The 21,547-nt window shown below is 68.8% G+C and overlaps 2 protein-coding genes across 2 annotated transcripts; one reads left to right on the forward strand and one right to left on the reverse strand.

The window, feature by feature from the left end:
- The first annotated feature begins 2,578 nt into the window (after window positions 1–2,578).
- SCNN1D (sodium channel epithelial 1 subunit delta) lies at window positions 2,579–6,038 on the forward strand. Its single transcript, XM_060012045.1, is given in 12 exon segments — window positions 2,579–2,819; window positions 2,822–2,961; window positions 3,508–3,675; window positions 3,751–3,932; window positions 4,109–4,218; window positions 4,270–4,427; window positions 4,531–4,626; window positions 4,818–4,938; window positions 5,067–5,149; window positions 5,224–5,281; window positions 5,520–5,618; window positions 5,695–6,038. Coding segments are annotated over 12 exon segments (1,800 nt in total).
- A 995-nt stretch (window positions 6,039–7,033) lies between these two features.
- ACAP3 (ArfGAP with coiled-coil, ankyrin repeat and PH domains 3) lies at window positions 7,034–21,388 on the reverse strand. The gene is made up of 23 exons (XM_060012678.1): window positions 21,250–21,388; window positions 17,395–17,452; window positions 16,601–16,720; window positions 16,354–16,407; window positions 15,124–15,182; window positions 14,537–14,720; window positions 14,056–14,100; window positions 13,817–13,912; window positions 13,662–13,736; window positions 12,544–12,656; window positions 12,406–12,457; window positions 12,069–12,169; window positions 11,885–11,996; window positions 11,440–11,648; window positions 11,291–11,360; window positions 11,071–11,165; window positions 10,787–10,992; window positions 10,509–10,613; window positions 9,431–9,529; window positions 9,127–9,347; window positions 8,814–8,923; window positions 8,566–8,676; window positions 7,034–8,479 (listed from the first exon to the last, which is right to left on the reverse strand). The coding sequence occupies exons 1-23, from the start codon at window positions 21,294–21,296 to the stop codon at window positions 8,332–8,334; spliced, it is 2,490 nt and encodes an 829-aa protein (XP_059868661.1). The 5' UTR covers window positions 21,297–21,388; the 3' UTR covers window positions 7,034–8,331.
- Between the last annotated feature and the right edge of the window lie 159 nt (window positions 21,389–21,547).

Consider the following 21,547-nt stretch of genomic DNA (forward strand, 5'->3'; position numbering starts at 1 on the left):
GGTGGGGTGTCAGGAACCCAGAGCCTGTGTGGGGAGGGGCAGAGGGCCTGAGTCGACCCCTCAAGCCTGGGACCAGGCTGAGGGTCCGGTCACTTGGGATGACGAGGCCTCTGGGTCATCCTAGAGCCATGTTGGGTCCCCCGGCCTGTCACCCTGGGGCTGTCCTGCCTCCAGCACACTGGCTGGCCTCATGCAACCACACTGAGGCCGAGGGTTTCAGCAACCGAGATGGTGTGTCCCTAGGGTGTGGTGCTGTCTTCGTGGGTGGTGCGTGGTCTTAGTATCTCCTGGGAGGCTGAGCTGTGGGCGCCATCTCCCACCTGGGCCCCAGCTCCTTCCCACAGTCCCCGCCTGTCCCAGGGGCTGGGCAGCCAGCCCTGGCAGACCCCTGTGTTCTGGGAATGAAGGCCCCTGCCCAGCGACCCTTGGCCACAGACACTTGTGGTCAGAGGCCTGGCAGGTGGAGGCGAGCAGGCATCCTTGCAGGCCAGGCTGGAGGAGAGTGGACAGGGCAGGGGGCATGCAGGGTCTGCTGCAGCGGGGTCCCTCCTCGCCCTCCAGAAACCTCGGGCCCCTCACCCCAGCCAGGGCCAGGGCCCCAAGCCTGGCGCAAGGAACCGGGGCAGGAAAGCTTCCCACCGGGGAAAGACGCCAGTGCCCGCAGCCAAAGGCTTCCCCTTCCAGGACCAGAGCAGGTGTGACCGCCCCCAGCCGGGTCCCTCCCCACCGCCGCGTCCCACGCCCAGCCTGTTATAAATAGGAGGCTGCCTGGCCAGCGTTGGGCCACGGCTGCTTTGTCACCTGCTAGAACCGCCAGCAGCACCGCCACTGTCGCAGCCACCCAGCACGGGAGGTTGGAGACACCCACACAGGGAGGCTCCAGCCTCAAGGCCCCAGGGGTGCCTGAGGTGGCCTGTGGCCGGGGCAGTTGGGGCAGGCCGTCTCTCCGGGTCTCCCCTGCCTGAAGTGGAGGGGCCACGTCCCACGTGAGAGGGCAGGGGCTCCTGTCCACACCTTCATCACGCCACCCCCACTGACAGAGGGCTTGCTGTGTGTGAGAGGAGTGTGTGTTCGTGCAAGTGTGTGTGTGTGCGTGTGCTGCGTGAAGGGGCCATGCACCCCTGCTCCTGCCGCAGCTGAGGCGTCAGGGACCCGCGGTGCCCACACTCACCCCAGCGCATCCGCCCCAGTGGCAGGACCCTGCTCCCCGTCTCAGGAAACCCTGGAGGTGCCTGGGTCTCCAGAGCCACCCTCCTCCTGCTCCAGCTGGGGGGGGAGGCGGCCGGTACGGAGTCCCAAAGAACCTTCTGGAGCCCCTTTTGCCTCGCCAGTAACACAGGGCTGAGGATCCTGCCTTCCCTGTGAGGGCTCAGTGTGGTCACGGGACACACGTGTGGGCAGCGCTCTGTCCCGTGTGGGACCCGCCATCAGCACCCCATGCTGGCATGTGCCCCTGGCCAGGCCACCTCCACAAACCCGAGGCCTGGGCCCCACACAGCTGGCTGGTGCTAGGGTGCCAGCACGTGCCAGCTGAATGCACCAGGCCCTTCCTCTGGCTCAGCGCCCTCCCCAAGCGCCAGCCCAGGCCCCATTGGCTGGAGGGGCCAGAACTCAGGGGGCTGCACCCCAAGTGTGAGAGGCCTGACGATTCAGACCAAGATGGGGACATTGTGGGAAGTCCGCAGTAGGCCCGGGCAGTGACTCAGTGCGTGTCCTGGACCGGCAGGCCTGACCTGGTCAGGGCTCCACGGCCCTGCACACTGGGGGACCTGGGTCCCGGGACGCTGGAGCCTCCGGGTGGGAATGGGGGCCAGGCAGGCCTCGGGTCCACCTCCTTGCGGCCCTCAGATCCCCACCACGTCTGGCCCATCAGCCTGCTGCCTACTTTTCCGGAAGCCCGAGGCCCACGAATGGACCATCCCTGGGGACTCAGCTCGGTGGACAACTCCCCACCCCAGGCCAGCAGCGCCCACCGGTCTACAGGCCTGACCCTTGGCCCAGATGTGGCCAGACCTGCCTGGCTCCATCGGCCCCAGTCAAAGTGGCCATGCTGGCCGCTGAGGGTTGGTGGAGGCCGTGGAGGCCCAGAGTCCCGTCAATCCTCAGCACTGGGCTCTAGGCCCACCCTGAGCAGGTCACCTGGCTGCCCCTCACCAGAGGCCCCTGGCCCACTTGGCAGATGGCAGCAGAGACCCACCCAGCCTCGAGCCTGCCTGCAAACAAGGCCAGGCGTGGCCTGAACACCATGTCCCCTGCTGTCCCTGCCCCACCGCCCAGGCTCAGCTCTGGCCATGACAAGACACACCCGCGGAGGCCGCCTGGTGCCCTGCCGGTCATCACAGGGGAGGGCCGCAGCGTCGGTCCCAAGTATGGACCAGCTTCTGATGGGGCCTCTCTTGGGCATCAGCAGGCCGGGCTGGGCCACTGGAGGCTGAGGGACGCGACGGTCCCGGGAGTTCCCAGGGACAGAGAATGGAAGTCGATGGCATGGCCCCGGGTGGGGACACCTGGGTGGGGTCAGACCGGACGGTGGGCTGGGACCCCACTGAGGCTCGCTTCTGGGATTCAGGCTGGAGCCATGGCCCAAGCAACTGGTGGGGGGCCGGGGACCCGAACGTGCCCCCAGCTGCCGCCATCGCCACCACCGCCCCCGCCCGAGGAGGAGCGTGGGGAGAGGCTGGTGGAGCTGCGCGCCTCGTTGAGGGAGCTGGTCGCCACCTTCTGCACCAACGGCACCATCCACGGCGCCATCCGCCTTGTGTGCTCCAGCCAGAACCGCCTCAAGACTGCATCCTGGGGGCTGCGGCTCGCGCGGGCCCTGGGCTGCTCTGCTGGCAGCTCGGACTCCTCTTCAGGCAGTACTGGCGCTACCCGGTCATCATGACGGTGTCCGTACACTCGGAGCGCGGCACAGCGCAAGCTCTTCCTGTCGGTCACCCCGTGCGACATGAACCCGCACCGGTGAGGGCTGCAGCCAGCTTGGGGCCCTCCCCACGTGCTGTCACAGCGGGAGCCCCCATCGTGGACCACTTGCCTTCCCCAGCCCTGAGCCTTCCCCAGCCCTGAGCCCCGGGAGCGGGCTAAAGGGCGAGAGCCAGCGGAATCCTGGTGTGACCACTGCCACCCGGAGGGACGCTGAGGCGCTGGGCAGCCCGGGGAGGGGGAGGGGAGGGTGGCACGGGACTTTCCAGAAGGGCAGGCCCCCCGAGAAAGGAGCAGGGCAACACTCCAAAGACAGGGAGGGGCCGTGAACGAGCCAGAGGGTGGCGGGGTCCACGGTGGGCGGGGCAGGCAGGCCGGGGATCTGACTTCCCTCTGCAGCCCCGGCTCCCGAACCCCCTCCTAGGCTTCTGAGGACGGCGGGGGATGGGGGCCGCTCTGCTCTCCGTGACACCCAGGTCAGTGCCGTGGGGACCGGCGTGGCTCTCCCCGCAGTGTGCGTGGCTGTCGTGGGGACTCGGGGCCTGGCTCTGACTCTGCTGCCCCCCACCCTGGCCCTGCCCCCAGGCCACACCCAGCCCGCCGCCCCCTGCGGGCGCTGGACAACTTCAGCGACAGCGTGGACGCCCCAGGGGCCAAGGCCCCGGGCCCCGAGCCCACCTTCCAGCTGGACCGCGGGATCCACCTCCAAGGCTGAGCCCCCTGGGGGGCCAGAACAGAGTGGGCTGCAAACTGGTGAGTGTCCCAGCCCTGGGAGGTCTGCATGGGACGGGGCAGGTCGGAGCCCCACGCTGACCCCGTGCCGCCCAGTGTAACAGCGCCGGAGGCGACTGCACCCAGCAGGCCTACTCCTCCGGCGTGGTGGCCGCCCGGGAGTGGTACCGCTTGCACCGCGTGAACGTTCTGGGCCTGCTGCCCACGAGGACGGCCACCACAGCCGCGGCAGACACTGTCTTCTCCTGCCGCTACGACGGCCAGGACCGCCAGGCCCAGTGAGTGCAGGCGGGTGGCTGCTCGCCCCGCCACGCCCCATGCAGTGGTCTGCCGGCCCCACGGCTCCCTCCAGAGATAAGGCAGCTGTGGTCCCCTCCCTGCAACCCCGGGGCTGCACACAACAGGGTGATGGGTCAGGGGTATGTGCGGGTCTGAGCGTGGCCCCTGGTTCCAGACACTTCCAGACCTCGCACCACCCCAGCTACGGCAGCTGCTACACCTTCAACGGTGTCTGGGCCGCGCAGCACCCCGGCATCACCCACGCTGAGTGCCAGCCTGGGCTGGGTGTGGGCGGGGTGTCCAGGCCGGCCTGGCCTCACCCCCGGCCTCCCCCAGGGGTCAGCCTGGCCCTCGGGGCGAAGCAGCAGGATCATCTTCTTCTGCTGCCCACGGAGGCTGGCATCAAAGTCGTGATCCGCACGCGTGACCACACGCCCTTCCTGGAGCACCGGGGGCCTTCAGCATTGGCCAGGGACTGAGACCACCTCCGAGAGGTGGGCCGCCCAGCCTCGAGGCTCCTGGCCTCCGGGCCCAAACCTGGGGCCTCGGGAGCTCCAGGGCGGGGCGGCAGAACTGAACCACACCCCCTCGCCCCAGGACAAGGTGCACCGGCTCGGGAGCCCCTGTGGGCACTGCACAGACAGCACGGCGGGCGTGGAGGTGCAGCTGCTGTACGCCGCCTCCTGCACCAGGCAGGGGAGGCGGGGCCTGGGGGGCATGAAGGAGGGGGGAGGGGCCCAGGGAGGGGGTTGGGGAGTGGGGGGGCTAAGGCAAGGAGTGGGAGCTGGGGGGCGGACAGGCCAGTGGGAGGAAGGTGGGCGGGCGGCAGGCCCAGAAGAGGGGCGGCGGTCCTGGACCCACAGCTCCAGTCCCCGCTGTTCCCCCAGGCCTGCCTGGTCTCCTGCTTCCAGCCGCTGATGGTGGAGACCCGCTCCTGCGGCTGCTTCTTCTACCCCCTGCCTACGGGGGCCCAGCACTGCAACTCCGTGCGGCACCCGGCCTGGGGTAGCCCCCCACTCTGCCGGCCTGCATGGGCTGCGGGGGGCAGAGTCCCAGGCTGCCCCATCAAGGGCAGACCTCCCCCCCCGCCCCTGGGTCATTCCTAGCAGGTTCACCCATGACCCCCTCCCCAGGCCACTGCTTCCGCCGCCTCTGCAAGGACCTGGAGACCCACCGGCTTCCCTGCGCCTCCCGCTGCCCCCGGCCTTGCAGGGGAGTGGGGAGTGCCGGGGTGGGGTCCGCCCGGAGGCACCTCGCAGGGATGTGACAGGGTCTGTCTCTCCCAGGGAGTCTTCGTGCAAGCTCTCCGCTGGGACCTCCAGCTGGCCTTCCTCCAAGTCAGCCGTGAGTCCCGGAAGCGGGGTGAGGCCTCAGGGGCAGGGAGCCCTCCCCGGACTGACCTGTGTCCCCGAGGCCCTGCCCTCACACTGCCCCACAGCGCCCGGGGAGGAGCCGCAGCCAGTGAGCCTTGTGTGTGCAGGGCGGGCCAGGCCCCCGGAGCCCGAGCCCCAGGTGGGTGCAGCCGCCTCCTGCTGAGGTCATGTCCTGGCGCCCCCCCTGCCATCCTCGCCCTTCAGCGCCCCCAGGGACGGCCCCGCCCCTCTCGCCTGTGCCCCGCCCCAGGAGCAACCTGGCCAAGGTGAACATCTTCTCTCAGGAGCTCAGCTACCGCACGGTGGACGAGGACACCCGTCTACTCGGCAGCCACCGGGCCGATGAGCGGGGGTGGGGCAGGGCTGGCGCCCGGGGCTGCCGCTCACCGCCCGCAACACCCATATGTGCCACAGCTGCTTTCAGTCACGGGCAGCCTCTGGAGCCCGTGGTTCGGCTCTTGTGTCCTCTCAGTCGTGGAGATGCTGGAGCTGCTGCTGGACGCTGCGGCCCTCGCCCTGCTGCTGTGCTGCCGCCAGCTCCACGGGGCTCGGGGCCAGCCCAGGGCAGCCACGGGGATGCCCGCTCCGAGCCAGAGGCCGGCTGGTGGCCGGGTAGCTGCAGGCATGACGTCGAACGCCCGGGGGCCCAGCTCCACCTCCCATGATGTTGCAGGGGCTCCGGCAGGGGTCTTGGCTGGAGGTCAGCCCGGTGTGGGCCCCGGAAACTCCTGACACCTGAACCAGCCTGCGAGTGGCCTGACCCTGGGAGCTGTGGCAGCAGTGGGCTCTCCCGGCTGCCCAGGGCCGGCCAGTCCCGCCCCACAGGCCCCCCCCACCCCCCGCCAGCCGAGCCAAACCCGGGGCCCAAGAAGCAGCGGCACCAGAGCCCGAGGGCGGGCAGGCGCCAGGCGCTAGCACACAGGGCCTTCTTAGCGCAGCTGCCTGCCGGGCAGTGACCTCACAGGTCTCGGGGAGGCCTGGGGCAGGGAGCAGGGGAGCGTCCCCACCACTCGGGAGCCTCGCGTTCAGGGCGTGACGGAGCATCTCCCGTATGCAGGAGTGTGCACGCGTGCATGAGGTAGGGGGGCGCCCCAAGGGAGTGTGTTTGTCTGGTGTCAGCGTCATACATCCACATGTTTCCGAGCATCAACACGTCTGTCTACACCTCCGTGCAGGTGTGTGCAGGCATCGGGCAGAGCCCCCCTCGCTCAGGGCCAGTGGGAGAAAGGGCAGGACGAGGCCCGGGCACTCAGTGACCTGGGCCCGCTTTGCAGTAAAATGGATGATTCTACCTGGTGGCTGTAGTGTGTCCTGCCGTGCGCCCCCCCCACTCCCCCCACCCCCGCAGCGAGCTGAAGACCTCAGACCACACCCCCACACCCTCAGTCACGGACACGGTGGGAGCTGGGGAACGGGAGGGCGTGGGGCCAGAGCTTGCCCAGGGGACAAGGCCAGGGCCAGAGCACCCTCGCCAGTTGGTGTCCATCCCAGAGGAGAGCAGAGGGCCAGGGAATGGGGTATCAGGAGTTGGTTTTAATCAAAGCAGCCCGGGCTTCCACGAGGCCGCCAGCAGGGGCACTGGGCTCTGCCTTACTACATGCTTTGGGGGCACGACTGGTACTGTCCCACGCAGGGCCTCCCCTTGGGGAAAGCAGGGGACGCAGAGACCGCCCCCCCCCCCCCCCCCCCCCCCGTCCCCAGCCAAGACAGAGCGGAGTGAGGTGGGCGAGGCGAGGGGGCAGGTGCAGGCGGCCGTTTATTAACTGTGATCTGGAACGGAGGCGGGTCCCGCCAGCCAGCCGAGGCCGCAGCAAAGGCCCTGATGCAGGCAGTGGGGCGGGAGGCGGGGGCAGAGCTCAAGCAGGGAGAGAGGAAGGCATTGATTCTGCTCTCTAGGGGTCACAGCCAGCAGGAGAGGGAGCTGGGAGCCCAGTCCGCACCCACCTTGCTGCCCATGGGGCCTCCCTGGGCATTCTTTGCATAGTGAGCAACCAACTGGCCTTGGCCTGGCCGAGGGCCCGAGTTGGGGAGAGGCCCAGCCGGTGCCCCAGGCCTCTGGGAAGGGGAATGCAGAAGGCATCAGAGGGCCCTGGGGAGTGAGCCGAGGCCCCATGGGTCTAGCCGGAGGTGGTGGTGGGGGAAGGCTGGCGAGGGGGCAGGGCTGAGCTGCAGGCGCCTCCCCTAGCAGCAGGCAGAGCTGGGGGTCAAAGTGGTCCTTGAGTCCAGAGAAAAGATGTGAGACAAAGTGAGAAGGAGATCATTGTAGAAAACCCCTCAGTCCGTGACAAAGGATGTCGGATGCAAGGGTGGGAAGAGCCACACCCCTGCCACCCGCTGTGGGAAAAGTGGGGGATGGGTGGGGCTACGGGGCACGAGGGCCTGCATGGCCAGCCACACGGCCTCGGGACATCCGCACCCAGCCAGGGCTAAGGCCCCAGGCCAGAGCCCCCCAAGCACCCAAGAAGCCCAGCCTGGATGCTGGGGTCGCTAAGTGAGGTACGCGGGTTGATTCCCTGGATGGGCGGCCCCTTCTGCCCTCGCCACGTGCTGGTGGCCAGCCACCAGCCCCAGGGCCTAGTGGAGGGGTTCTGGGGATGTGGGAGGGCCCCTACTAGCAGGTCAGTGTTCTTGGGCAGTAAAGTGGGGGCACAAGGTGACACAGGCCCTGAGGGCAGAGTGGGGCACCAAGCGGCATGGGCCCCAGGGATAGAGGGGCATGAGGTGACACGGGCCTGGGGGAGCAGAGAGGGGCACGAGGTGATGCGGGGCCTTGAGAGTGGTTTGTGACACGAGCCAACCCAGGCCCCCTAGGGAGGGGTCACCCGAAGACACAGGGTCCCTGGGTGGGGTGATGCAGCACCTCCCAGGGGAGACATGGAGCTTCAGAAGACTCAGTGCTGGGGTCCTGCTCCGGGCCGTGGGGGTCAGGGCAGCTCCGAGGGGGGCAGAGCAGGCAGCAGGGCTCCAGGAGCTCCGGGGCTCTCAGGAAATGGGCCGGTGGGGGTCCCGCCAAGGCCCTGCCACCCTAGCTCTCATCCAGGTGGAGGCTGATGAACTCCTGGATGCACCTGCGGTACTGGAGCTCGGTGGGGCTGCTGCCAGCCAGGGGCCCCGGCTGGCCAGCAGGCGCCTCGGCCTCACGCATCTCCTCGGCCATGCGCGCCAGACGGAGACTGGAGGAGGGAGGGCCACGTGAGGCGCTTCCACCCGCCGCCCGCTTCCCGCCGCCCAGCCCCCGCCGCCCCCGTGCTGTGCTCACAGCGTGACGATGTCTGCATTCGCCTCCTGCACCGCAATGCTCAGTGGGTCCTGCTGCGTGTGGTCCAAGGCATGCTGGTCCGCCCCCCGCTTCAAGAACAGGCAGACCTGGCTGAGGGCGGAGGAGCAAGTCGGGGCGGGCCCTGGGCAGGTCCTGGCAGGCGACTCGGGTCCACGGGGGGCAAGGGGGGGTGGGGAAGGGGAGGGTGGGCGAGGAGGGGGCAGGGGCGCGGCCCACCCACGACTTACCCGGTGCGGCCCAGGAGCGTGGCATGGTGCAGGGGCGCCCGACCCCGGCTGTCTCTTTGGTTCACATCCGCTCCGTTTTGCAGGAGGAATTCACAGATGATCAAGGAACCCTGGGGGGTGGGTGGGGGGTGGGTTCAAACCAAGCGGAGCAACAGAAATGGTCCCTTGCAGGGCCCCTGTCCCCCCACCCCCTACCCCCCAACCCCCCCACTACGCCTCCCTGGGCGCCCCAGCAGGACCAAGCCCGGTCCTCAGCAGAGGGCAAGGGCCCCGCGTGCGCGCCGTGGAAGGGTGCAAACCCGCGCCCACTTACCCCGAGCACGGCCTGCACCAGCGGCGTCTTGCCCTCGTCCTCCGCGTCAGCCCAGTTGACCTCGGCTCCTTGCGCCAGAGCCGCGGCCAGTGCAGGGAGGTCTCTAGTGCGCGCCGCTCGATGCGCCAGTAGCCCGGGGTGCAGCTCGCGCACGTCCGCCAGGCCCCAGGCCTCCGCCTCTCCATCTGCCTCGCCGCTGGACTCCTCCGACTCGGCACCCTCTGCGAGGAGGGGGCGGTCAGGGCCGTTGACCTGGCCCGCGGTGGGTGACAGGTGGCACGGGACTGGGGAGCTGCACACCCACCCTCCTCAGTGACGCGGTCCACCACGGAGCCCACGCCGAAGGCCAGGACATCCGAGCTGCCGTCGGAGCTGCCCCCTAAGCCGCTGTCGCTGCTCAGACCTGCAGGGTCCGCAAGCAGAGGAGGTCCTGAGCGCTTCTGCCTGCTCCCACAGCCCTGCGGGAAGGCTGGCACCCTACCCCCCCTCCGGGGGATGCTGCGGGGTGAGGGAGAGGGGAGCCCTGCCCAGGATGGGAGGAAAGGGGAGAGAATCAAGTAACAGCTTGAGAGAGCCAGATCGCCCGTCCCCCAGGAGCACAGCCACAGGTGGAAGTCCGCCCTCTCAGGTCAGCCCTAGCTGTGGCCAGTGCGGGCTGGGCGGTCACCGCCCAGAGGTGGGGTCTTTGCCAAGCCCCAGACACAGCCCCAGGCCACAGCGAGCGAACTTGGCCCTGCTCACCCAAGGGCAGCCCTCACAGATGAAACCAGGCTGAGGGATGGTGAGACAGTGCCCTCTGCTGCCTGAGGGGACCTCCGTCACCCCAGCAGCCTGGCCAGTTCTTGGCCCCAACCTACGCCTCTGCCCACACGCCCCAGGCCAGTGGGTGCTGACAGACGGTTAACGGGGTGAGCCCTGACTTGTAGCGTTTGCACCCCCAACTCCAGCACACAACTCTCTCAGGATCTGGTCCCGCCCCCAGCAGCCACGTGCACACGTGCATGGGCACGCGCCCACGCAGGTACACACGTATGCACGTGCACTCACAGGCGTGCACCTGTGTGCACAGTCACGCCCTTACACGCACATTCCTGTGTGCCCACGTCACTCCTGAGGGTCATGGCCCCAGCCTCCAAGCCAGTGGCCAAATTACCCCCGGCCCCTCAAGATACTGTCCCAGCCTCAGCCCTGCTTGACCTCCAAACTCTCCCCATCCCCAGACCAGCCCCTCCTGCAAGGAGAGCCCGTCCCTCCGGTCCCTGAGCGAGTGGCCGAGGCTGTCCCGCACTCATCCACCCTCCAGGCGAGCGTGCCTGGCTCCTGCCCTGCTACCCCTGCTGAGCGGGGGTGTGGGTGGGGGGTGTGGGCAGCAGGGGACTTACTGCGTGGACCGGCTGCAGCAGCCCCCGCATCGAAGTAGGAGAAGAGGGAGTCCAGCTCATCCGGGCAGAAGAGGGAGTCCCTGCGGAACCTGGGCTCTGTGGAGCCTGCAGGGCGGGAACCAGGCTGCGGTGGGAGGTGGGCAGAGCTTGGGGTGCCCGTGAGCCCTGCCCCCCCTCCTACCATCCCCCCACACCCCAGCCTCCCTGGGATCCAGAGTCTGGAGGCTCACGCCCTGCCCAGGCCTGTGAGCTGGGGCGCACCTGCCAGACCCTCCCACCTGAGCACAGAGCAGCCACAGAGGGCGGGACGGGCTCCATCCGGATCTTGCTGCGGCGGGTGGTGCGGGCACGGGGGGAGCTGTGGTGGCGTGGGCACTTCTGCGCCCGCCAGCGCCGTGGGGCCTCCCGGGCCGGTGCCGAGGGCGGCTTCCGCACGAACTTCTTTTCCACGTATTTGTCCTTGATCCAAGCCTCCTTGTCCTGCCTGGACCAGGACTGGACGTGAGGCTGCACTCGTGGGCCGGGGGTCCCCGGGCCCTGCCCAGGCTGCCCCCCACCTCACCTGGGGCTGCTGGCCGTGGGCTTCCTGCTGCCTGGCCCTGCGCACTGGGCCTCGTAGATCTGGTTCACAGTGCTGTTTCCCAGCTCACACATCAGCTGGCAGGAGAGGGTGGTGTGGGCATCAGCCCAGCTCACTGAACGCCCCCCAAGCTTGCAGACCTGGCTCCCGCCCCCGACCCGCTGCCCCCAGCCATCCAGAGGCCTGTGACGGCCCCCCACACCTTCAGCAGCTCCGGTTCCCACGAGTCCAGGGTCAGGGACCGCACCTTGGAACAGTGGACACCCAGGCTCCTGGATGGCGAGGCGGGGGGAGGGGGAGTCAGGGCACGCCTTGGCCCCCGCGCCCCGCCTGGCCACCCCGTGGTCCCACCTGTGGATGCCCGAGCACTCGATGCAGAGCAGCACGCCCAGGTTGATGCTGGCCCAGCGCGGGTCCGGCCGCCCGCAGTCGCCGCACTGGCTGTTCCCCGCCACGTGCTGCATGCGCTGCAGCACGCTCTCGCCCTTGACGCTGCGTTCCCGAGAGTCCGTGGCAGAGTCGATGCTGCTTGTGGACGGGGACGCCGTGCGGTCCAGCCTCTGGAGACAGGGTGAGGGGTCGCTCAGCCCCATGGGAGCTCCAGCCCCAGTCTTCCCAGCGGGGCCCCTCCTCCTCCCCAGACGCAGGTGCTGGCACAGGCCAAGGCCCCTGAGGCCCGAGCCCGCGCCCGCATGTGTGCACACACGCTCACGTGCGCGTACACACGATGCACACGCCTGCTCGCGTGCAGCCTGCGGGAGCTGTGCGCGCGTGTGCAGGGCGCTGGAGGGCCCACCTCGCGGTAGCAGCTGTCGGGGCTCTCCCGGTAGGCGGACGCGATGCTGGCTTGCACAGCCTGAACCCACGCCTGCCGCAGCTTCTCCGAGTCGGCCTGCAGCATGCAGCTCCTGCGGGGAAGGGCCGTCAGGCCGCGCGGGCAGGGGCTCCCTCCGCGCCCGCCCTGGGCCGGGCCTCCTCACTTGGTGGGCGACACGACCTCAAAGCAGAACCTGCGCTCGACGTCCTCACAGGGCTTCACGGAGCAGAGCCGGAGGTCGTCCACCACCACGGTCAGCACGTCCTGCGGGCGGCACCGCCGTGGCCCTCGCACTCAGTGCCCAGCCCTGCCCCGCACCGACCGCCCATCCACTGCTCTGCTCAAGAGATGCCGACCGCCTGAGACTTGAGTGGCCTCTGTCCCTGGCCACTCGGGCTTTGGTGCCTGTCAGCACCCTCAGCCCTGTGACGCCCCCACCGATCGCCCACCCCAAGGCCTGGTGGGGAGGCCCCGGTCGTTGCTGCCTGGGCCCAGCGCACCTTGAGCTTCTTCTGGTAGACCAGCTGGCTGTTCTGGATGGAGAACCAGCGCCTGGGCAGGGGGATGGGCCAGGAGGGGTCAGGCCGGGCCGGCCCCCATGCCTGCCCCTCACCCCCTGAGGAAGGGCCCTCCCTTACCGGTTCCATGTCTTGAAGGCGTTGCTGGCCCTCTTGAAGAGGTAGCCCTCCATCACCACACCACTGGGAGCGTCCACGTCAAACTCCACCTTGGGCTCATCGTAGGAGAAGTCCTGGGGGTGGTCGGAGCCCAGCCCCCAGTGAGCACCCACCCGCGGCTGCGGGGACACTGCCGCCCTCTCGGGCTGCCCCAGAGGCGAGGTGGGGGGGGGGCGTCTTCACAGCCGCTTCCTGACCCAAAACCCCGTGGGGGCAGATGCCTCCCGTCACAGCTGGGGGCCCGGAGAGCTCCAGCCCCCACCCCCCAGCCTGGCAGAGCAGCAGGCTCTGGGATCAGGAAGGAAGCTGTCCCCCATTCATGTCGCCAGCTGGGCTCCCCGACCAGCCTGACAGAGCTCCATTCACGCGGGCTGGGGAGACACTGAGCGTTGTCCTGGGCGTCCGGCAGTGGGAGAGGAGGCCCAGCCACCTGCTCCCCTGGCTGAGTGGGGGCGGGAGGGGACAGCTGCAGCTGCTCCCGAAGGGGACGAAGGGGACGAAGGGGACGCGGTCCCAGCTCAGCCACCTCCGCTGGAGCGGGCCGCGCGTCGGGAGCTGCGCCGGGGCCGTGGAGGTGTCCTTGGTGCTGAAACGCCGCGGGGCGGGAAGGGCAGAGGCCCTGCCCACCGGGGGCCCCCTCCCCCCGGGGTGGGCGCCCACTCACCTGCAGCAGCGTCTGAGGGCGAGAGCAGGAGAGGTGGGAGGAGGGAGAGAGCCAGTGAGTGAAGCCCTGCCCCCTCCCTGCCGGCTGGGGACTGTCAGCTCCCGCCCCGCAGCCCGTCTCTGCCCCCGGCCGTGCCCGGCCAGCTGTGGCCGCAGTAGGATCCCCATCCCAGCTGCAGCCCCAGCGTCTGTGGGCTGAGGGGGCTGGCGCTGGCATCTAAGTGACCGTTCCACTGTGCTGAGACCCTGAGGGTGGGGACCCCCGCCTCTGACTGCAGTTCAAAGATCAGAGTCAGCCTGGGGAGGGACGGGGCACGTGTCTGTGCGCTGGGCCCCCCAGGTCCTCGCGTGGAGCGGGGTGAGGGGCAGTGGACCCGGAGCCCCTCGGGGGGGCGGCCAGGGCTGCAGGGCCTCACCCGCTGCTGGATGGCGGCGTGCTTGCGCTCCATCTCCCGCTTTTCCACTGCCGAGTCGATCACCAGCTGGTCCAGCTGTGGGGAAGGGCACAGAGAGGGATGTGGACCCCCTCCCCTGACAAGCTGGCCCCAGGGCCCCCTCCCCGCAGGCTCACCTCAGCCGCCAGCTTCTTCATGTAGGGGTCCAGCTGGTGCAGCAGGCTGTAGCCCTGCTGGAAGAAGCTGTACTGGGCGTGCATGAAGGACAGCATCTGGGGGGTGGGGTGGGGCACGCAGGTGAGGCCCCGCCCCCCAGGGGCAGTGGCCGGGGCCCCAGCTTTTGCACCCACACCCAGCACGCCTGCGGCACGTGCCTATTCTTGAGGGCAACCCCTCTCCCTCATCCAGCACTCACAGAATCCAAAATCTCAAACTTCTTCTTGGCCTGGAGAACGTTGATCTGCCAGGGGAGGAGTGAACAGGTGAAGGGGTGTCAGGGCCAAGGTCGGACCACGACCTGGACCTTGCCACACTGCCCACTCAGGGTGCTGTGGTCCCCCAAGACCTCCAGCTCATCTTCAGCTCCCTGAACTGGTGCCCATCCATCCTCTTGTGGTCGCAGTTCAGGACACTGGGTCCCTCCCATAGGCAAAAGCCACAAATTCTCTCCCTTGCTCCAAGTCCCTCCAAGCCCTGCCTCAGCAAGGCCTTCGAGGCCTCCACCCCCTGCAGCCCACAGCCCTGGCTTGTCCCTAGCCCAACCCCACCTCGGGCCTTTGCGTGGGCATCCGCCCCCCATGTCCGTTCCCAAGCATCTCAAGTTTTCTCAAGCCAGAGGGGCCCCTCCAGACAGCAGCTCCCTGTCTGCAGGGACACGGGAACGCCCAGGGGCTGACCTGGAGCACGTAGTCCAGCGCCAGGTGGCGGAAGCACTTCCGGGCGAGGACCAGGGCACCCGCGGCCTCCTCCGCCTCATGCGGCCGGTGCCTCGGGGCCTGCGCGTTCCTCGCCAGGGACAGCTCCATGTCCTCCCGGACCCTGTCGAACTGCTTCTTAGTCTCCTTGAACTTGCGCACGTCTCTGGAGGCCGGTGGGCGTCAGGTCAGGGGGTCCGAGGAGGGGTGCACGTGGGGTCTCCCACCTCTAGGGAACGCTCTCCCTGCTCCCAGCCCCTCTGTGCCCCGAGCCTCCAGCCCCGCTGCCCCACCCCCTAGCCACCGCTGGCTGCCTCTTCCTTCTCAGGCCCCTCCCCCTCACTCCCGGGATTGGTCCAGCCTGGGGGGACCCCCAGCCTCACCCCGCTCCAGACTCTCCACTCTGGGGGTTCCCCAGCTGTACACACAGCACTGAGCTGAGACCCCTGCCAAGGCCCCTGGACCCTCCCAGATCAAGCGTAGCTGCGCCTGCTCCCCCTTCCAGCGTGGGTGTCACCCTGACACCTCCCGGGGCCGGGAGAGGCCAGGCCTCCCTCGGGGCCACTCACTCTTTGACGAAGTTGTGGAGCTGCTGCCGCACAGACCTCTGGGCCTGGTCAAACAGGATCTGGGGGCAAAGGAGGGTACGGGTGTCAGGCGTCTGTCCCCACATGACCCCAGAGGCCAGGCCCCAGGCCCCTCAGGTGAGAACCAGGGAAAGGCCCGTCCAGCCCCACCCTCACAGAGCCGGACTCGCAGGGTCACGGGCCCCCAGGCCTGGGTCGGCGGCCAGAGGCGACAGCTGTGACCACCTGCCCGTCCCCCCCACCTGGCTCTCAGCCAGACTAGAAGCCAACGCTGTCCCAGATGGACCCCCCCTTATGGTCCACCCCACATCAGCCCGGACAGGGCAGGCGCACACAGAATCCCGAGCGACACCCATCGCTGCCCGGCATTGGGAGGCCACCTGGGGGATGCCCAGCCCTGCAGTAAGAGGGATGGAGATGCAGCCGGAGCTCCCGAGTAATCTGGCCCGGGGGTAGGGTGGGGCCTCCCTGCAGCATTGGCCGGACCCAAAATCAGACCCCAGAGAGAGCTGGGGCCTAACCAGGAACAGACAGACAGACACACGGGGCAGGACGGCAAGCCATCCGGCGCTGGTTTATTTCTGAACTTCCTCTACAGGGGATGGGCCCCTTGTTTAGTCTGGGGCTCTGGTTTCCAGGCCACGGTCTGACCACCCACGTGTGCCTCGGTCTGTTCTGTGTGTCCACAGTGGGGGCCGAGGGGCTCGAGGTCACGCAGACCAGTCTGGGTAGCAGCGGGGTTGGGAGTCATCCGGTAGCTGTGGGGTCAGCCTGGGAGATGCTTTCGTTGCCTGGCCCATGACCCCTGCCGGGTGGCCCTGGATGACCCTCTAAGGCCTTGCCCACCCCAAGCCCCCGCTGCCCTCAGCCCCGGGCAGGGTCGAGGTGCCCCCCGGCTGGCTGTCTGGCCCTCACCTGGGACACAGCATTGTCTCGGCGATGTGCCGCCCCCCACCCCCACCCCCGGCCAGATTGCAGGAGCAGAAACGTGGCCTCCCCCACCGCCTGCCCCTGCCAGCTCAGCTCAAGCACGCGGAGCCAGCCCAGAGCCTTCCAGGCTGGGCGGGGCCTGCAGGGAGCCCGCAGGGGTGGGGGCAGGGGCTGCCTGGGATGGGGGTGGATGAGAGGACAGATCAGGAAGCCGCCGGGTGGGTGGGCCCTGCCCTATCCTCCCCTCCGCCCCCCCATCGCCCCCACCCGGCCAGGGCTCACCATGTGGTAGGTGACCATCTCCTGTAGGCTGTCTCCGAACCTCTGCAGACATTCCTGGGGGCAGGGTAGGTGGGTGGGGGAAGACCCTTGCTCAGATGGGATGGCTGTGCCCCAGTGTCCGGCACCTCCCGCCCACAGGCCGCAGCCCAGCGCAGACGCCCACCTGCTCCCAGGGCCAGGGCACCCTGAGGGGCTGTCTGCCCTCGCCCGCCCCTGACTAGAGGTCAGAGGTCAGCTGCCCCCTCACCGAGATGACGGTGTCGCCCTGGCACTGCTGGGACAGGTCGCGGACGCCACTCACGAAGAGCCTGTTGGTGGTGACGTAGGCCTTGCCAGCCTCGATCACGCCGCTGCACAGCTTCACCAGCTGCGGACAGGACGACGGATGGGGCAACCCTCACGCCACCAAGAGGCCAGGACACACGGGCAGGGACCCAGACAGGGCAGCCGGAATTCAGCTCAGGGTCGGGTCCGTCAGTGCCCAGGACACAGCTGCCCCCGAGCAGCCCCGGGCGGGAAGGGAAGTCCACTGCCCGGCCGCCGGCCTACCCTCCTGAGCCCACCTGGCACTGGGGGACAGCTTGACGTGCCCCAGGCCTCGGCTCCAGGGTGGGAGGTGGGAGGGAAGCCAGGAGCAGGGAACCCAGGGCCGGGGGGGCGTGTGGTCCTGGACAAGGGTCAGCAGAACCCAGCCAGCGAGGGGCTCAGGGGTGCCACCCCTCCTTCCTCCCTCTGGCTTTGAAGCCTGTGCCCTTGGCCCCTAACCCAGGCACTCGGAGGCACAGCCCCCGGCAGCTGCCCCCGCCCCCCGCCAAGGTCCCCCACCCTGCTTGGCTTGGCGGGAGGAGACCCGGCAGACACAGGTGTGTGTGGGATGTACACCCCGGTATGGGTGTGACAGGCCGGTGATGGACAGGCCCACGTGCTGTGCACACGCATACTCGCGCTCACACTGGTGGCCATGGGTGAGCTGGGCCAGGGCCGCGTGGGGGACAGGGAGAGTAGCCGCGGGCCCTCCGTGTGCCCCCAGGCCCCCCTCACCTTGTCCAGTTTGGCCTCGATCTCAACCACGTCCGTTTCCACCTCGTCGATAGTTGCCCTGCGACAGGGACAGGGTGGCTGGAGACCCACCTGCAGCGAGCCTCCCCCACTGACTCAGCTCGGCCTCGTCTCCCAGGCACCTCCCCAAAGGGGTCAGCAGTGGGAAGGGGCTACTCTGCCGACGGCCACTGGCTCCTGCAGGCCCACCTGCCTCCACACGCCCCTCAGACAGACCAGGAGGTGGAGGGTGGCGGTGAGGGGGGATGGAAGAGGGAGGGGGAGAGGGGGCAGGACTGGGACCGTGACTCCAGAGCCGCAGAGCCACCAGGGCCCACTGCCACCCCAGGCACATAGAGGCCCAGTTGGCTGTGACGCCCCCATCTGGGGTCTGTGGACGGGCGGGGGTGGGGGGGAAGGGGTGGTCAGACAGGTCCCTAGCACAGAGGGAGCGGCCGGGGTCCCGTGGAGGTGCACATGCAGGGCCTCGCTGGTCACCCCCCCCGGCCCAGCCCCTGCACCTCTCCAGGGCTCAGGGTTGACCCCGAACCCCATCTGAACCCCCCCACCCCTCAGCTTCTGCTGCAGCCCACCCCGGCCTGGGGCTGGCAGGCCCCGGGGCAGACCTGTCTCAGCAGCTCTGCGCCCCGAGAGATGCCTGCAGAGGCGTGCCCCTACCTCCTGCCTGCTCCCCAAGCTCAGAATACCAGGTAGGCCTCGTCTGCCTGGCAGGAGCAGTGGGCCAGACCCCGGAGGAGCCCACTCCCACGGGCGCGGCCTGCCAATGGGGCTGCCTTGGGGAGGGAAGAGTTAACGTCTGACATCACCAGAGAAGCCAGTGGACGGAGAATCCCGGAAGGCAAGGCGAGAGGCAGATGGATCAGGCACGTGACAACCCCCAACACTCCGGGAACAGGAAATAGGGAAATAGGGCCAGGATCCTGCCCTCCCCGCCCCACTCAGCTGGCGAGCTGGGCCCATCTGGCCTCCGGGGGACCAGGGACAACAGGGAAGGAGCTCCGGCCAGGGCCAGGGCAGGGCCAGGCAGAGGAGGCGGTCCAGGTCTAGCGGCCCGTCGTTGGCCCCTCGCTGCCCCCCAGCTGGCAGAGGAGGGGCGTGTTCCAGGCTTTCCCAGGCCTGGGGGGAGGGACTTAGTCCCTCATGCGGGGTGCAGCTCGGGACGCCCTCAATTAGGAGGTATGGGGTGAGTGCCAGGCTGCCCCGTCAGGACCCTTGGACCGTCCCACCACCCTCCTCCTCTCTGAGCAGCCCCTATCCCTTCCCCACGGGCTGAGGGGCGTCTGAGTTCCAGAGAAGGAAGGGGTCAGAGGGGACATCCGCTTGGACCGGTGGTGGCCCATGGCCTGCAGGTGCCCCCGCCTGAGACTGCAGGACCCTGACGGCTGCTGTAGCCTCCCCTCCCCCTCCCCCTCCGAGGGTCCCAGGGCAGGGAAGGACCACCCACCCAGAAGAGGGGGATGAGGCTCAGCCGCCCCAACTGCCCTGGCCAGCTGTGTGGAGAGCTGTCACCCTTGGGCTGGGATGGGGGGTTTGTCCCTAGAGAGCTGGTGAGGGTGGGATGCACCAGAGGCTGACAAGTGTGCTCATGGGGACAAGGTGGGCGCTCAGCAGACAGTCCGTCCCGGGGGCCCCACGCCCCTCAGGTCTCTCCTCCCCACCCCCATGGACCAAGGCCTCCTCTCCTGCTCTCCCTCCAGGATTTCCTCAACAGCTTGGATGCTGGGGAAGAGGGTGAGGCCAGCTCCCCCACCAGAGCCATGACTCAGCGCCTGAAGCCCCACCCCGGGGAGGGGGCACCAAAAACAAGGGGTGAGCGGCACCCCGCCGGTCTGAGAGAGTCTGGACCCCTCCAGCCACGTGCATCCCGGGGCTGTGGGGCTTCCCCAGGCCAAGAGCGCGTAGGCAGGGTCCCCCTTCCCAGGGCTGGGGCTCCCATCGCTGACCACACTCTCCTGCCTGGCCCCGCCCTAACCCCCTGCCCCCAGGCTGGCCTCCAGGAAGTCCAGGTTACATCCTCAGCGGCACTGACAAGGGGACCCCAGAAACGCCTCAAAAGCCATCACATCTCAGCCCAACCAAAACCCACCCAGTGCAGCTTCTGTGGCCCAAGGTCGGGGGATCTCCTTGGACCCCAGCCCGGTCTCGGCTGGGCACTCTCCAAGGAAGCCTGGCAAAGCCCAGGCGCTGCTGCACCCACTGCCGCACCGTGGGTGCCACCGGCGAGCAGGCTGGTGTGGGAGGGAAGGCCTGGAGGTGAACGGGGTGCCAGCGGCCCTGATCCAACCGGGCAAGCTGGGCCTGGGCCCCTCCGCGACGGGAGGGGGAGCACGAGGCTCCGCAGCCGGGGGCCAGGGTGACGCTGCGGTGCTTCGGCCAGGACCAGGCCCCCTGCTGCGGCCCTGGCTACACCTCCGCCCGCCGCCTGGGCCGTGCTGGGGGCCCAGGATCACGGGTGCCGAGTCGCTTACACCCCTCCCTCAAGCAGTCAGGAACAGAAGATGGGAGAACACAGAGGGTGGCCCTCAGCACTCTGCCCGGGGCCTGGGGCCACTCTCTGGTCCGACCCCTACCCCTCATCCAGCCTTTCTTGGCCTTTGTTGCTGACCCCTTGTGTGGCGGTTGGGCAAGGGGCTGGCTCTAGGGAGTCGGGGGTAAGGGTACTGATGCTGAGGCCCTCCAGACACCCACACACAGGCCCTCTGGCTAACACACCCCAAAGACCCAGCGCACGCGCGCGCACACTCGCGCACGGCCAAGTGCGTGTGTGCAGAGGCGTGGCAGATATGCACACGTGCCATCAAACATGCATGCACGCAGCAGCGCAACACACACGCAAAAGGGTGCACTCGCGGATACCGTGTATAGACACGCACCCCGTGCTGAGATGCACACAGGAAGAAACTAACGTATGCTTAGTGCCTAAACTCACGCTTTTATGATACACACCCACTATGCATCTGTATTCACACCCAGAGGCGACACATGCACACGTGTGCGTGCACCCAGCACTAGTCTGGACGCACGCATCAAGCAGCCAGTCCAGGGGTGCACAGCTCACCCACACATACACGTCCAAGGTCTGGCACCTCAAGGGAGGGTGCAGAGGGGCAGAACTCACACGTGTGCACCCGAGCACGAGCACAAGCATGAGCACCTGACACACGGGAGGTGCCCCGTTAAAGCAGATGCGCGCGCACCATGAACATGTTCACACGGATAAGCCCGCCTGCACTCCCAGGAAGGACTAAAAGCACAAACCCAGGGCCGGCCACAGCGCAGACCTCCACCAGTCCCTGGGACCCAGTCTGCTCTGGTAGCGCCCACCCTGCCAGGTGCCTAGGTCACCCCTGCCAAGCAGCCGCCCGAGGCCCTAACCGAGGCTCCAGCTGCCTGCCCCCTTGACTGCTCTGGGCACGAGGACCAAGACAGATTCCATGGGCAGACGCCCCACGCACGCAAACGACCCTGGCCACAGCCGGGCTGCAGCGCCCGGCTAGGTCTCAGCCCTGTGCAGGTGGCCAGCACGAAGGTGCAGACACAAAGCGGGGCGGACACTCCCACGGAGAGGTGGCCGCGCCGGCGGCCGCCCCGCCCCACGCGCGCACCCTCCGCGCGCGGCGACCAGCACAAGGGGCATCTTTTGTTCCGGGCTCTCGGGCCGGGGCGCTGCGGGCTTTGTACAAGACGTGTCCTCCTGCTCTCGCCTCTGGCCCCGGCGCCGGGCACAAAGGTGGCACCGGCGCCCCCGCCCGCGCCCATCCCCCGGCGGCCCCGGGTGCCCCGAGGGGCGGCGACCCCGCGGATCACAAAGGGCCGCGCCGCGCCCCGGGGGCGCACCTGAAGCGCGGCGAGTCCTTGATGCACTCCTCGAACTCCACCGTCATGGCTGCGGCGGCGCGAGGCGCTCACTGGCACGAGGACCGCGGCGCCCCGAGCGGCATCCCCTGCCGGCCCGCCCGCCTGCGCCGCGCCGCGCCGCGCCACCGCCCCGCCCCGCCTGTCACCGCTGGGGAGCGTCGCCAAAGTCCGCCGCCCGCGCGCGCCGCCCGCTGTCACCGCCGGGGAGCGTCGCCAAAGTCCGCCGCCCGCGCTCGCCGCCCGCTGTCACCGCCGGGGAGCGTCGCCAAACGCCCCG

Source organism: Delphinus delphis, chromosome 1 (assembly GCF_949987515.2).
Source record: "Delphinus delphis chromosome 1, mDelDel1.2, whole genome shotgun sequence".
In the NCBI taxonomy this organism is placed as follows: Eukaryota; Metazoa; Chordata; class Mammalia; order Artiodactyla; family Delphinidae; genus Delphinus; species Delphinus delphis.

Bases quoted from the DNA above. Each gene is read 5' to 3' on its own strand.
- ACAP3 (XM_060012678.1), bottom strand. From the start codon at position 21,296: ATGACGGTGGAGTTCGAGGAGTGCATCAAGGACTCGCCGCGCTTCAG. The intron at 12,170-12,405 runs GTGCGCTGGGCC...TGCCGCCCGCAG, and splicing joins TCTACCAGAAGAAGCTCAAG to GACGTGCTGACCGTGGTGGT. The intron at 8,677-8,813 runs GTAAGTCGTGGG...CTCCGCCCTCAG, and splicing joins ACGCTCCTGGGCCGCACCGG to CCAGGTCTGCCTGTTCTTGA.